This window comes from Phaseolus vulgaris, chromosome 1 (assembly GCF_051622355.1).
Source record: "Phaseolus vulgaris cultivar YP4 chromosome 1, ASM5162235v1, whole genome shotgun sequence".
Lineage (NCBI taxonomy): Eukaryota > Viridiplantae > Streptophyta > Magnoliopsida > Fabales > Fabaceae > Phaseolus > Phaseolus vulgaris.
Window position 1 is genome coordinate 22,702,134 of NC_143498.1, and position 12,862 is coordinate 22,714,995.

A 12,862-nucleotide genomic window follows, 5' to 3' on the forward strand; every position below is an offset into this window, starting at 1 on the left:
GATTTTGCTTTTGAAGAATTGAAGTTTGCTTTGAGATTGCTTTGATCAAGAGAGTGTGGAATATGATTTTCATCTTGTATTGATTTCAGATATTTCGGTAACAAGTGTAATCCTTTTGTACTTTGAGAAAACTCTGTGTGTGAGGCTGAGAAGGGTTGTGAGCTCTTGAGGTTGTCAAGATCAACATTCTTAGTGGTGTGTGTGTTGAGGCAAAGGAAGTGTGTGTCTTGAGGGGATCAAGGTCACTACTTTGGTGGTGTTGTAAGTAATCTAGGGTTGATTGCTTAGTGGATTCCCTAGTGGTTTTTGGGAAGATTGGATGTAGCTCTTAGTTTAAGAGTGAACCAGTATAAACCTGTGTGTGCAATCTCTCTATCCCTTGAACTCTTTAATTTCAGTTTATATTTGTGAACTGGTATAAACAACCGATTGTTTCTGCGAAACAACCGATTGTTTTTCTGGTGCTATGCTAAATTGCTTTGTGTTTTTGGCAAACTGAATTCTGAATCAATTTTTCTTAAAGGAATTTCATTCTAGACTAAAAAGTTTGCGAAAACCCTCTTTAAACCATTCACCCCCCTCTAGTTTAAAGCCATACATTGTAACAATTGGCGTCAAGAGCTTGGTTCTTGAAATATATTCAAGTGTGATCCTAAAACTGTTTTTATATGGCTGATAGATTACCTTTTGGGGAAGGTGCTTCAATCAACAGACCACCTCTGTTTTGTGGTTTGAACTATCAATTTTGGAAAGTCAGAATGAAAATCTTTGTGGAATCACTTGACAAAGGTATTTGGGATGCAATTGAAAATGACCCCTTTGTTCCAAAATTTGAAAAAGATGGTGAAAAACCTTGGTCTCAATGGACTGATTCTGAAAGCAAGAAGGCCAAATTTGATTGCATTTCTAAAAACATAATAACTTCTGCCTTGAATTCAGATGAATATTTCAGGGTCTCTCAATGCAAATCAGCAAAGGAAATGTGGGACACCTTGGAGGTAACTCATGAAGGTACTAATGAGGTGAAAAAAGTCAGAAAGCATACTCTAATCCAAGAGTATGAAATGTTCAAAATGCTCAAGGGTGAGATTATTGCTGAAGTTCAGAAGAGGTTCACTCACATCATCAATCACCTCATGAGCCTTGAGAAAACCTTTGAAAAAGAAGAGCTAAACATCAAGATCCTCAAATGTCTTGATAGGTCTTGGCAACCTAAGGTAACTGCTATATCTGAATCAAAAGATCTAACATCATTGAGTATGGCTTCTTTGTTTGGCAAGCTTAGGGAACATGAGTTGGAGATGAATAGACTCAATGTTTAAGAAAGTGAAGACAAACATGTAAGGAGTATTGCCTTAAAAGCTGTCAAGCACAAAAACAAACAAGAATCCAGCGATGAAAGTGATGAAGAGAACCTTAGTTAGCTATCTAGAAAGTTTAGCAAATTCTTGAAAAGGAACCGCAACAAAGACACCAACAAAGAAAGGTATGGAAACAAAAAATCCAATGATTTTAATTCCAATAACTATACTTGTTTTGGTTGTGGTGAGCAAGGGCACATAAAGGCAGATTGCCCAAATAAAGAAAGCAAGGAGAAGAAGTCAAGCTACAAAGAAAAGAAGGGAAAGTAAAAAAGGGCCTATATAGCTTGGGATGAGAATGAAGTCTCCTCATCAAGCTCATCATCAAGTGAAGAAGAAAAGGCAAACATATGCTTGATTGCAGAAGGGGATGATGAGTCATGCAGCTCAAGTGATGTAAGTTCATGTGCTTCTCTAAATGTTGAAAATTATAGTGAATTGCTTGAAGCTTTTCAAGAAACACAAGATGAAGCTAATAGATTGGTTCTTTCAAACAACCAATTGAAAAAGCTTAATAACTGGCTTGAAAAGAGAGTTAAGGCACTTAAAGAAGAGCTGGAAAAATCAAAAATTAATTTTGAAAATTTGGAAACTCATTGCAAAAACTCTTCTTGCAAGTGTGACACTCTCATTTGTGAAAATTGTGAAAATCTTGAAAGGAAAATGCATTATCTTGTGAGTACTGTGGATAAGCTTTCAAAAGGAAAATCCAACTTTGAGAATGTCTTGGAATCTCAAAACTGTGTTTTTGGAAGAGCTGGATTAGGGTTTAATCCACAAAACAAACAAGATAAGTTTTCAAAGAATTTTTTAAAACAGTCAGTAAAACAACCGATTGTTAAGTCGAAACAATTGGTTGTTACATGCTTTTATTGCATGAAGAAAGGCCTTCTGTTAGATTCTGCAAAATAAGAAAATTTTTTGTTCCTAGAGGCTTTATGAAATGGATTCCCAAAGGTTGTGAGGTTTCAAATGATAAAAATAAACCAAATGGACCCACATTTGTAAGGGGACCAAATCTTGTTGCTTGAATTCATGTTCATGCAGGGAATCTAGAAGAATATGAGGAATTGAGTCATCTGATCAGGTTCTTGGAAGGAAAAGATTAACATTGAAGCTGAATCAATGATATGTATCAGTCCAAGGTTCGCAATAGTCAAAAGAGGCTTCTTGATCAAAGACATATGACTCATTGAAGGAACATCATAAAGGATAAGACCTTCCTTTTCTCTATCTTTAATTCTTTTTAAATTCATATTCATGCTTAATATCTCTGGTTAAATGCTCAATTTTATCTACATTGAATCTTATCTGCTCATTCTTAAAAAATCAAAATTTGTTTTGCCGCTACAGAAAAAAACCCGATTGTTTTCTCGAAACAACCGATTGTTTCCTCTCTGACAGTATTGTGAAAGAATGGATTTAATTCTTTTTTGAATTTTGTCTGTTGCATATCTCAATTTTGAAAGAATCCTTAGTCAATAAAGTAGTGTTGAAAGCTGATCACGTTTTGGAGGAACTTACAACATGTCATAAAGGAATATATTCCAAAATCTTGAAAATTTAAGAGCCTTTATGACTAGTCAAAGATCACATGTGATGACCATGTGATTTTCTGCTTTCCCTGACGTTTTCTGTGTAGGTCTTGGTCAAGTCTTTTCTCTCTGAAGATTGAAACCCACTCACATCATTGAATGCAGTTTGGTTCTATGTTTCTTTAAATTTTTTTGCAGCTGTTGTCTCTCACAAGAACAATCAATTGAGTCATCTCTTGTAACATCTCTTGCTCCCCTTGTGTGAGTCTTCTTTGCCTCTTTTTCTGCTGTCAGGGAATCAACTCCTCCTACATTAAAGAGGGTCAAAACAAGAGCTGTGAGGTCTGGAGGGAGATTAGAGGGCTGGTTTTCTGGAGACAATGAGCTCATTGAAAGGTATCACTTTGAAACTAGCACAAAGGTGATCAACAACCCCAAAGTTGTTTCCTTTGATTGGCTGAAAAGCCAAAAGCTAGACAATGTGAGGAAGCTGCTCAAGGACCAATCGCTAATAAGGTTCTTTTAGATGAAGGGAAACATATACCCTGATTTGATTCAGGTATTCTACACCAATCTCAAGTTTGAGGGAAAAAATCTTGTTTCTCATGTGAAGGGAATTGGCATGGAGATCACTCATGATGTGTGGACTGCTGTTGCTGGTGTGAAATATGCTGGTCTAAGAATCAACAAGGGAAATCTTGGAGTAGTGGAGGATTTTAACAAAGTCCAATACTACAAGAGTTGCTTGAAGAATCAAAATGCCCAAGTGAGAACTTGTTCGGTTGGAGGCTTAAAGCTAGATGAAAGGGTGCTTGCTCTTATTGTAACTTGGATCCTTACTCCAAGGGGGAGCAACCATTCTGTCCTAACAGAAGAAGATCTTGTATACATCTACTGCATCATGAAGAAGATCAAAATCAACTGGATCCACATCATTAAAGAACACATGCAAAAAGCCATGAGGTTAAGTGATTATCACTATCCCTATGCTGTTTTAATCTCTAAATTCTTGATCTATTTTGAAGTGAATCTTGAGGATGAGTCATCTGAGTTGGTTAAGTCAACACAAGAGATGAACAATGGCTCTCTTAGCAAGATGGGATTCACCAAAATAAATGGGAAATGGGTGAGCAAAGATGGTGATCATGGTGCTTCATCAAGTGCTGCAGCTGCTGATTTTGATGAAGAAGATCAAGCTGCTGACATGGATTTTCACCATGAAGAACAACCTGAAACCAATCTAGGTGTTGGAATCAATGCAGGGAATCAAGGAGATGAAATGCCATCCATGTCTTCTTATGAGAGATACATGGTAAATAGGCTTGATGGTTTTGTCGAGGATCAAAGGAATCTTCATGATTTGTGTGTAAGCAACTTCCAGAGTATAAACAACAGATTCAACAGAATGGATACACGGTTTATGACCTTGGATGAACAGATAGAAGTTGTTCAGAATCAGATTTTTGAACTCCAGTATGGCAAGGATGGTTAAAGGAAAAACACCCGGTTGAATTCACGAAACAACCAATTGTTTTTGGTCTTGTATCAATTTAAGTGCTTTTGTTTTAAATTTCTGCATTATCTGGAACAATTATCTTTTTATCTCTTCTTTTTGTCTATTTGTGAAGACAAATAGGGGGAGATTTTATGCTGTGTTGTCTTTCATTATTGTTTAATATTTCTGCAAACTCTATGTTGTGTATGAGTGTTTAAGTAAGCCTTATTTCTACTGGTTTTAATGTTGCTGATATACTGTTTCTGATTTGCTCTAACCTTCTATTAGAGATATTGTGCTTTGCTTAAACTTTGTCTTGCAGGAACTGCTTCAGATTCAATCAAATCCAACACAAGCAACCAGGGATTTGTCTTCATCAAATATGGGGAGATTGTTGAATCAAGTGTGTTCAAGCTTTGAAGAATCCAAATCCTTTGAAGTTTGATGGAAGGCTGGATGTGCTTGTTGTTGCTGAGATGTTTTAGAATAGGATCTAGGGTAGATTATCTGTGTAAATCCACTCTTGATTGAATCCAAAGCTTAAGCATTCTTAAACCTTTTAATTGAAAGTGTTTTTCAAACTAAGTGAAAAACAACCTGTTGTTCTGTCGAAACAACTGATTGTTTTATACTTAGTTGTTTTGAGAAAGATTGAAAACTGTTTTTGATGGTTGACTTGCTGTCAAACCAAAACAACCGATTGATTCGAACATTCAACCGATTGTTTGTTTTGGGACCATAACAGAAAACTGTTTTGTGCTTTGACTGAGCATTAAATGATTTTATAACTGATTACGCTCCAGTTTTATATGCTTTGACCAGTCTTTGAAAGCAATAAATAGTTTGTTCAGATTATGTAACAAACAAGAACTGAGATTTAATCAAAGAAAAATAGATTTGAGTTTTTCACATTTTTTGCTTTTGAAGAGTTGAAGTTTGCTTTGTGATGCTTTGATCAAGAGAGTGTGGAATAGGATTTTCATCTTGTATTGATTTCAGATCTTTCTGTAACAAGTGTAATCCTTTTGTACTTTGAGGAAACTCTGTGTGTGAAGCTGAGAAGTGTTGTGTGCTCTTGAGGTTGTCAAGATCAGCATTCTTAGTAGTGTTTGTGCTGAGCCAAAGGAAGTGTGTGTCTTGAGGGGATCAAGGTCACTTCTTTGGTGGTGTTGTAAGTAATCTAGGGTTGATTGCTTAGTGGATTCCCCAGTGGTTTCTGGGAAGATTGGATGTAGCTCTTGGTTTAAGAGTGAACCAGTATAAACCTGTGTGTACAATCTCTCTATCCTTTGAACTCTTTAATTTCAGTTTATATTTGTGAACTGATATAAACAACCGATTGTTTTTCTGGTGCTGTGATAAATTGCTTTGTGTTTTTGGCAAACTGAATTCTGAATCAAGTTTTCTTAAAGTAATTTCATTCTAGACTAAAAAGTTTGCGAAAACCCTCTTTAAACCATTCACCCCCCCCTCTAGTTTAAAGGCATACATTCTAACAATATGATTGGCACCCAAGTGCTTCTAAAGACTAAATTAACCTTAATGAAATGAAAATTAGGGTTTTCTGTAGCCCCCTTAGTTTTCCCTGCACCCAACATACTGCAGCCCCCTTCGTGTTCAACCTTTCTGCCGCTTTCTTCTCTGTGTCGTTATCTGTTCAGTAGCGGCGCTTACATGTGACGAAGACCAACTGAACGACGACGTCAATTGTGGTAGTGGTGGTCAGTTATGCGACATCGTCAGAGTTGGACGGCGAGAGAGAACTAAGCTACCAGAGAAGAGACGACACGCAAAGAAGTGAGTTTTTTCGTTGCGACTATCTTCCAAATATATTTATGCATAATACTTTTATGCGCTGTGGATAGTTTTATCCGGAATTGGTTTTTTTGGTTTTTGTTCCAGATGTGGATTATCCGGAAGTGTGAGTTTGTGCTGCAATGTCTGGAAGTTTTTTCGTTGTTCTGGATGTGGGTTATCCAGAAGTGTAACTTTGTGTTGCGGATGTAAATGTCCAGAAGTTTTTCTAGAATTCTTAGCTCCGGATATTAATATCCGTATTACACTGAAAATGGCACGTTTACCACCACACTAAAACCACATATGCAGCTCAAACCAGCACCAACCAAAGAGAAGAGGAAAACCAAGTTTCTCTGTACACCCTACACATTTTTCAAAATAAAGAAGACAAGGACAGAATTGGATTTTAAAAAGTTTGTCGGGTGCAGGAAGCAATTGATTGGGTGCAGGAAGCAATTGCCAAGAAAAATTCGTACTCTTATGGTCATAAAGCCCATACACGAAGCTTTTAAATATCTAGTCCATGTTTGCAGATGTTTTCTTCCTACACCTCTACAATTAACAACTACACCTCCACAGCAAGAGAAAAAGACTAAAATATACTCTTTGTTGCACCATTCCACCATTGTTGGTCGTGGTTGCTTCCACCATCACCATCGTTGCACCTTCAACTATATCTCAATTCCATAAAATCAGTACTAGAAGTTATTATATATGTTCTGAAAAGTTTATTCTAAAAATTATGTTTTAGAACACGTATCAGATTATGGGATGTTTATTCTGAAAAGTTCATTATGAAAAACATTTCATATATTCTATAAAGTTTGTTATGGAAATTTTGTTGCATAAAGTTCATTCGAGAATATGTTTCATATGTTCCACAAAACTTGTTCTAAAATTCCTATTATGTTCTCGCAATTCTATTTTGAAAATCCCAAAAAGCTTGTTTGTGAAGATTTCCAGGACAAGTACATTGGAAGTTACCTACATGAAGGGTAAAATGGTCCGTTTCTGAAAATTATGAGGGTGCAGTTAGAAATTGTGGAGGTGCGAGAACCAAATGCCTGTTTCCAAAATGGTTTCATTCCTTCTAAATTTGCTAATCCACTTTCGATTTTAAAACCTAGAATAAACCATTGGCCTGAAACTTCATGAAGGAAGAATTTGTATAATGAAATTACATCATCTCCTATTCACAATAAAAATCCTATTCAATAAATATTAACAGTTTTTTAACAATTAAAAAGTCTATATGTTAAAATAAAAATCAATTAAATTAAACATAAAGGGTTTAATTGGGTAGTATGATATATTGGTTATAAAATCTATTTAACAATACTTATCCTATATATTTTTTAGTATGAACGGGAAATGATCCAAATACTTTACATAATACACCTATCTTTGTCTTCTTTTATTTGTTTTTTGACCTCTGACTTAGTTGGTCAATTTTTTTACTTTGTCCTGAACTTTCTGTTGAGTGTTTCATTTATTGGTTTATCTTGGTCACAACTAAAAAGATACTTAAATGTTTTTGAGTGGTCTGAATTACATTACCGTTAAATATGCGTTAAATGACACGAGTACTGAGATTGAAATAATGGCCTTGTTCCTCTAAGAAAAATGAGTTTAAACAGAAAGAAAGCATTAAATTGTGGTAGTTATTAAGAGACTTCTGTGACTCTTATTCCATCTGTCTCATTTTATTTATATATATAAAAACATAAAGTAGTACATATATAGTGCTTCTGTTACATATTTGTATGTGGCCCAATGTGTTATTATGATTATTATTACGTAGGTTTGTTTATTTAGGTGGTGTATAGTATTGATATTAACTACACATGCACTTTTGGTACAAGGAAGGTTTCAAAATGTCCTACCACCAGAACCAGTTTCCCTCTGACAGTTGAAGAAGACTGCAGCAACTGGTAATCCAAGATTGTAAAGTTCAGCAAATTCTCTTGTGTTGAAATTCTGTCGCCATCCAGGAGCATACACCCTCTGTCGATACTGTTGACGGAACAACACAAACACCAAACGATGAATCCCCATCGTTGGTCGTGGGCTCTCATAACTAACAACCTCGTTACCTACGTGCAAATCATGCAAAAATTAGCATATTCATAATCTTCTACCACTTCTTTGATATTTGGCTCTTAGATCTTTTCCATGAAATTTCCTTTTTATCCTTTTTGGTTGCTGTTGTCATTTGTCTCATCATATAAAATTTAGAATTTGATGCCTCTCGTGGAATCAATTTCAATTTCTTCCATGAGATCATGTTCTGCATCATACACATTCTTTGTATTTCAAGTATCAACAAACATGGTCCACATAAATGATTCCAACACGACAAGCCCTTTAAATTCTAAACGAAACAATCTTCCGCATGATGTGATGCCAAAATCGAATTATAGTTATGCATACTTGTCGACAAACTACAAGATCGCAATTCCATAGCAGATTCAAAATATAGTGTTTATTGGCTTCTATATATTCCTGTTATAACTATTTTTGTTAAAATTTTATATCAACCAACACACAACATAAAACAACGTAAACACGCCGTAAGATCACAAAATATTTTCAAACTTTATTTATTTATTTTTGTATTCTTGCTGAAATGAAATAATAATTGATAACGTCACTAATATGATTTCTAGAATTTTTGAGTTATTTTTTATACTTTTTTGAATTGAAATCATGACAAATAAATGAATTAAAACTATGATAGAAGTAGAGCTATAACTAGATTTTAAAGATATCAAATAAGTAAAATTATACATGCACGAACGAAAATGGGTCATTTACATTTTCATGCTCACTCTCTTATTTAATATATTATGCGATTTATAAAATTATGCTCTATTTGTTTTATGTATGCTTTGCTTGCACTGTTTCTCTATCTTCTAAACGAAAGCTTTAGTTTTATAACTGTATATAGTGGAAAAGTATAAAGTGACTTTAACACAATGAAAAAAGCTTAAAAAAAAGTGTAAAACGTACAAGGGACATTTTAACAAAAATAAAAGGCTTAAAAGAATCCACACCATTCTTGTATTTGTAACTACGCTGACTTTTAGACATGATTAGAACTACTAATTATCCATTAAGTTAATTTTTAACAAATATTTTCATACTATAGTTAATGTTTGTCCCAGTTATGGTAATTTAAACTCAGCATGTACCTAGATGAATAAAAATACATAGTTAAAATGAAGATATTACTTATGGCATTGTTAGTCGATTTAACTATAATATTCTTTGACTAACACAAAAGGAATAATCTAAGGTAAAATATTAGAAGTCTAAAAGCATGATAAATCATGCTAATTGACAATTCCATAAGCAGAGAATTAATATGAATTATCAATATGTAAAATTAATATAATGCATTATATTTTTAATATTTGCCTTCTACTGACAGCTTATATTTTTTTCTTAGAGATAATTTAGATTATTAAAGACAATCCTAATTTTTTTCTTATAAGTTAACTCCGAATTCAAAACACAAACCACTAGAATCCATAAATTTACCAAATTATGTAGACATTAGTGCTGCATAGAAATATATTTGGAATACGTCAGAGTGGGTTAAATTTACACTACACTGAAGATTTGATGAGTTAGTGAAATTGAAGTCTTGAATTTTTAATCATAAATAATTTGTTCCCTTCTTTTTACAATTGACTTATTATTAAATGGCTTTTTTCCAAATTAAGTGCACACACCGAAACTAGCCCCAGTAGTTGCTGGAATATCAGTCACCAACCTATATAAAATCCATTGAGAAAAAGCATGTTAGTATAATAATGATATGTTACTAATGTGATGGTAGAAAAGCTTGAGTATGTCTTATTTACTCACCAATGAAGGTACTCTCTAGAATTGGGATTACTTGGGCTGGGAGAATCAGGATCTACTAACAACTTGAATAGGAAAAAATGAACAGATTTAAGTTAGAAGTGGGTATATAAAAATGCCTGCAAAGTGTTTGTGAAAAGTTTTATGAACAAGGGTTTAAAGAAGTTTTGGGTTGAATCTAAGGAAAGTAATGCAATGAATTACCAGAGTATAGAAGATCCTGAGATCATCTCCACCAACACTAACTCTGGGTTGGTTTGCAACTTGGGAAGGTTTAAGCTCACAACCATTGTTGACCTCTCTATTGCCATAGGAGACCCTGAAAGGAATAGAAGTTTCAAAGGGGTCTACTACTTCTCCTATAACACGCCCAACCACAAGAGGATTTCTACTACCAGTAGGCATCACTAACTATAACTCTCTGCTTAACACAAATATGACTTTGTTCGGTCACACACATTGTACTACACCCACATTGCTACATATTTATAGAGTGAAGTATGGGATATTCCCACAACTGTTGTATAGGAAATCATCGTTTTAGTTTTGTGTATACGCGCTACTTCAGAACCTATTCCGGCGAATAATAAAATAAAATCTTCGATAGACAAATTTAGTAGTTTTCATTTTTTTTATATTATTCTAGTTTTAAATTATATCAAATGTATATCGTATCTGCCTAAATAACAGCATAATAAAATAATTCACTAAACTTTAATTGTTTTAAGGACATAATCATCAAACAAATTAATTATGTTAATTATAGAGAGCCTGTGTACCGTATTCAAATGAATTGAACTAAATAAAAACAAAACAAAACTAAAAAAATAGTGTTTTAAACATAATGTAATCTAAGAAATAGTTTAAACAAACCTAATAGGAATTTGTTTTTGGTTTAGTTAATCCTATACTTTTGAATTGAGCTATTAGTTTAGATAGTTTACTGCATTCTATTTTTTTTTCATAAAATAATATAAATATCAAAGTTTTAATATTAGACCAACAATACACTCTCTTAATTGAGAGTACTGACTTAATCATAATTATTATTATTGAAAATAAAGAAACTTTAACATACAAGTTTTTTTTTTATATTATGATTTTTATTATATCTATTATCATTATTATTACTAATATTAATATTATTAATACAAATGTTATTAATATTATTAATATAAATATTATTAATACAAATATTATTAATGTTATTAATACAAATATTATTAATATTATTAATACAAATATTATTAATATTATTAATATCATATATATTATTAATATTTTAATATTTTTAATATTTTTAATATTTTTAATATTTTTAATATTTTTAATATTTTTAATATTTTTAATATTTTTAATATTTTTAATATTTTTAATATTTTTAATATTTTTAATATTTTTAATATTTTTAATATTTTTTAATATTTTTAATATCTTTAATATTTTTAATATTTTTAATATTTTTAATATTTTTAATATTTTTAATATTTTTAATATTTTTAATATTTTTAATATTTTTAATATTTTTAATATTTTTAATACTTTTAATATTTTTAATATTATTAATATTTTTAATATTCTTAATTATTATTTTTTAATTAAATTTTAAATAAGTTATATACGTAAGTAACAATTTTCTTTTAATTAAATTTTAATAAATTACGTATGTAAAATTTTTAGTTATTTTTTAATTAAATTTGAAATAAGTTACATATGGATCATATGTAATAGATTTATTTTGTTTTAATTTATATTACATATGGATATAATTTTTATTTTGTTATTTTTTAATTAAATTTGAAATAAGTTACATACACATTTAATCTGTATGTAACATTTTTTGTTAATTAAATTTTTAATACATTACATACGGATGTTAATCCGTATGTAACTTATTTCAAATTTAATTAAAAAATAACCAAAATTGTTACATATGATTATATCCGCATGTAACACTTTTTATTATTTTTTAATTAAATTTGAAATAAATTATATATGAATTATATCTGTACGTAATAGTTTTTTTAATTAATTTTATAAATATCTTACATACAAATTATATCCGTATGTAATAATTTTTAATTTTTTAATTAAATTTTAAATATCTTATGTAAATATCCATATGTAACGTTCACTTTACATATGGATTTTTATCCATATGTAATAATCAACATGTAAATACAAATTTCCAAAACATTCATGATCATTTTAAATTCTAAAAGGATATAAATACAAATTTAATTATAAGTTTTGTCTCGTTTGTAAGTAAATAAAATAAAAAAATACAATCCCTATATTTCAAGAAAGGATCATTTGTCCCAGTGGTTAATTTAATACTTTCTAATTGGTTTTGGATTCAAATCCTAACTCCAAGCAAAATTGTGTGTCAGCTACCTTCTCAGGCTGGTCAGACGTGCTCGGGGCCCGACCCGAGCACTTAAGTGTGTTATCTTGGCTGGTCAGGTCAATATGGGGGAAATACTTAGCTAAGTCTAAGATAAATGGTATGTCCAATGATACATCAAGAGGTCGGCCCAAACAGCTAGCAACATATTAGAGATAATGCTCTACTCACACCCCTAAAATAAATTAGGTCTATGAATACTATAAAAGGGGCTCGAGACCCTGAGAAAGGTAACTTGATCGTCAGAACCTAATCAATAGGTGGAACTCCTCTCACTGTGAATTATTAGCGTCTCAAAGCAACAACAACAAAAAAGAAAACAGTAAGCTTATCAAAATTCCAAGTGATGCCACCTAAAGTCACCAACTATTCCACTTGAAGCACCAAGTCATGACAACCCAAA

At 32.0% G+C, this 12,862-nt stretch overlaps 1 protein-coding gene across 1 annotated transcript; it reads right to left on the reverse strand.

The window, feature by feature from the left end:
- Positions 1-7,844: 7,844 nt before the first annotated feature.
- On the reverse strand, positions 7,845-10,511 carry LOC137813729 (protein VERNALIZATION 3). Its single transcript, XM_068616137.2, has 4 exons — positions 10,260-10,511; positions 10,059-10,120; positions 9,923-9,963; positions 7,845-8,281 (listed from the first exon to the last, which is right to left on the reverse strand). Exons 1-4 carry the CDS (start codon positions 10,458-10,460, stop codon positions 8,058-8,060), a joined length of 528 nt encoding a protein of 175 aa, XP_068472238.1. The 5' UTR covers positions 10,461-10,511; the 3' UTR covers positions 7,845-8,057.
- Positions 10,512-12,862: the final 2,351 nt, after the last annotated feature.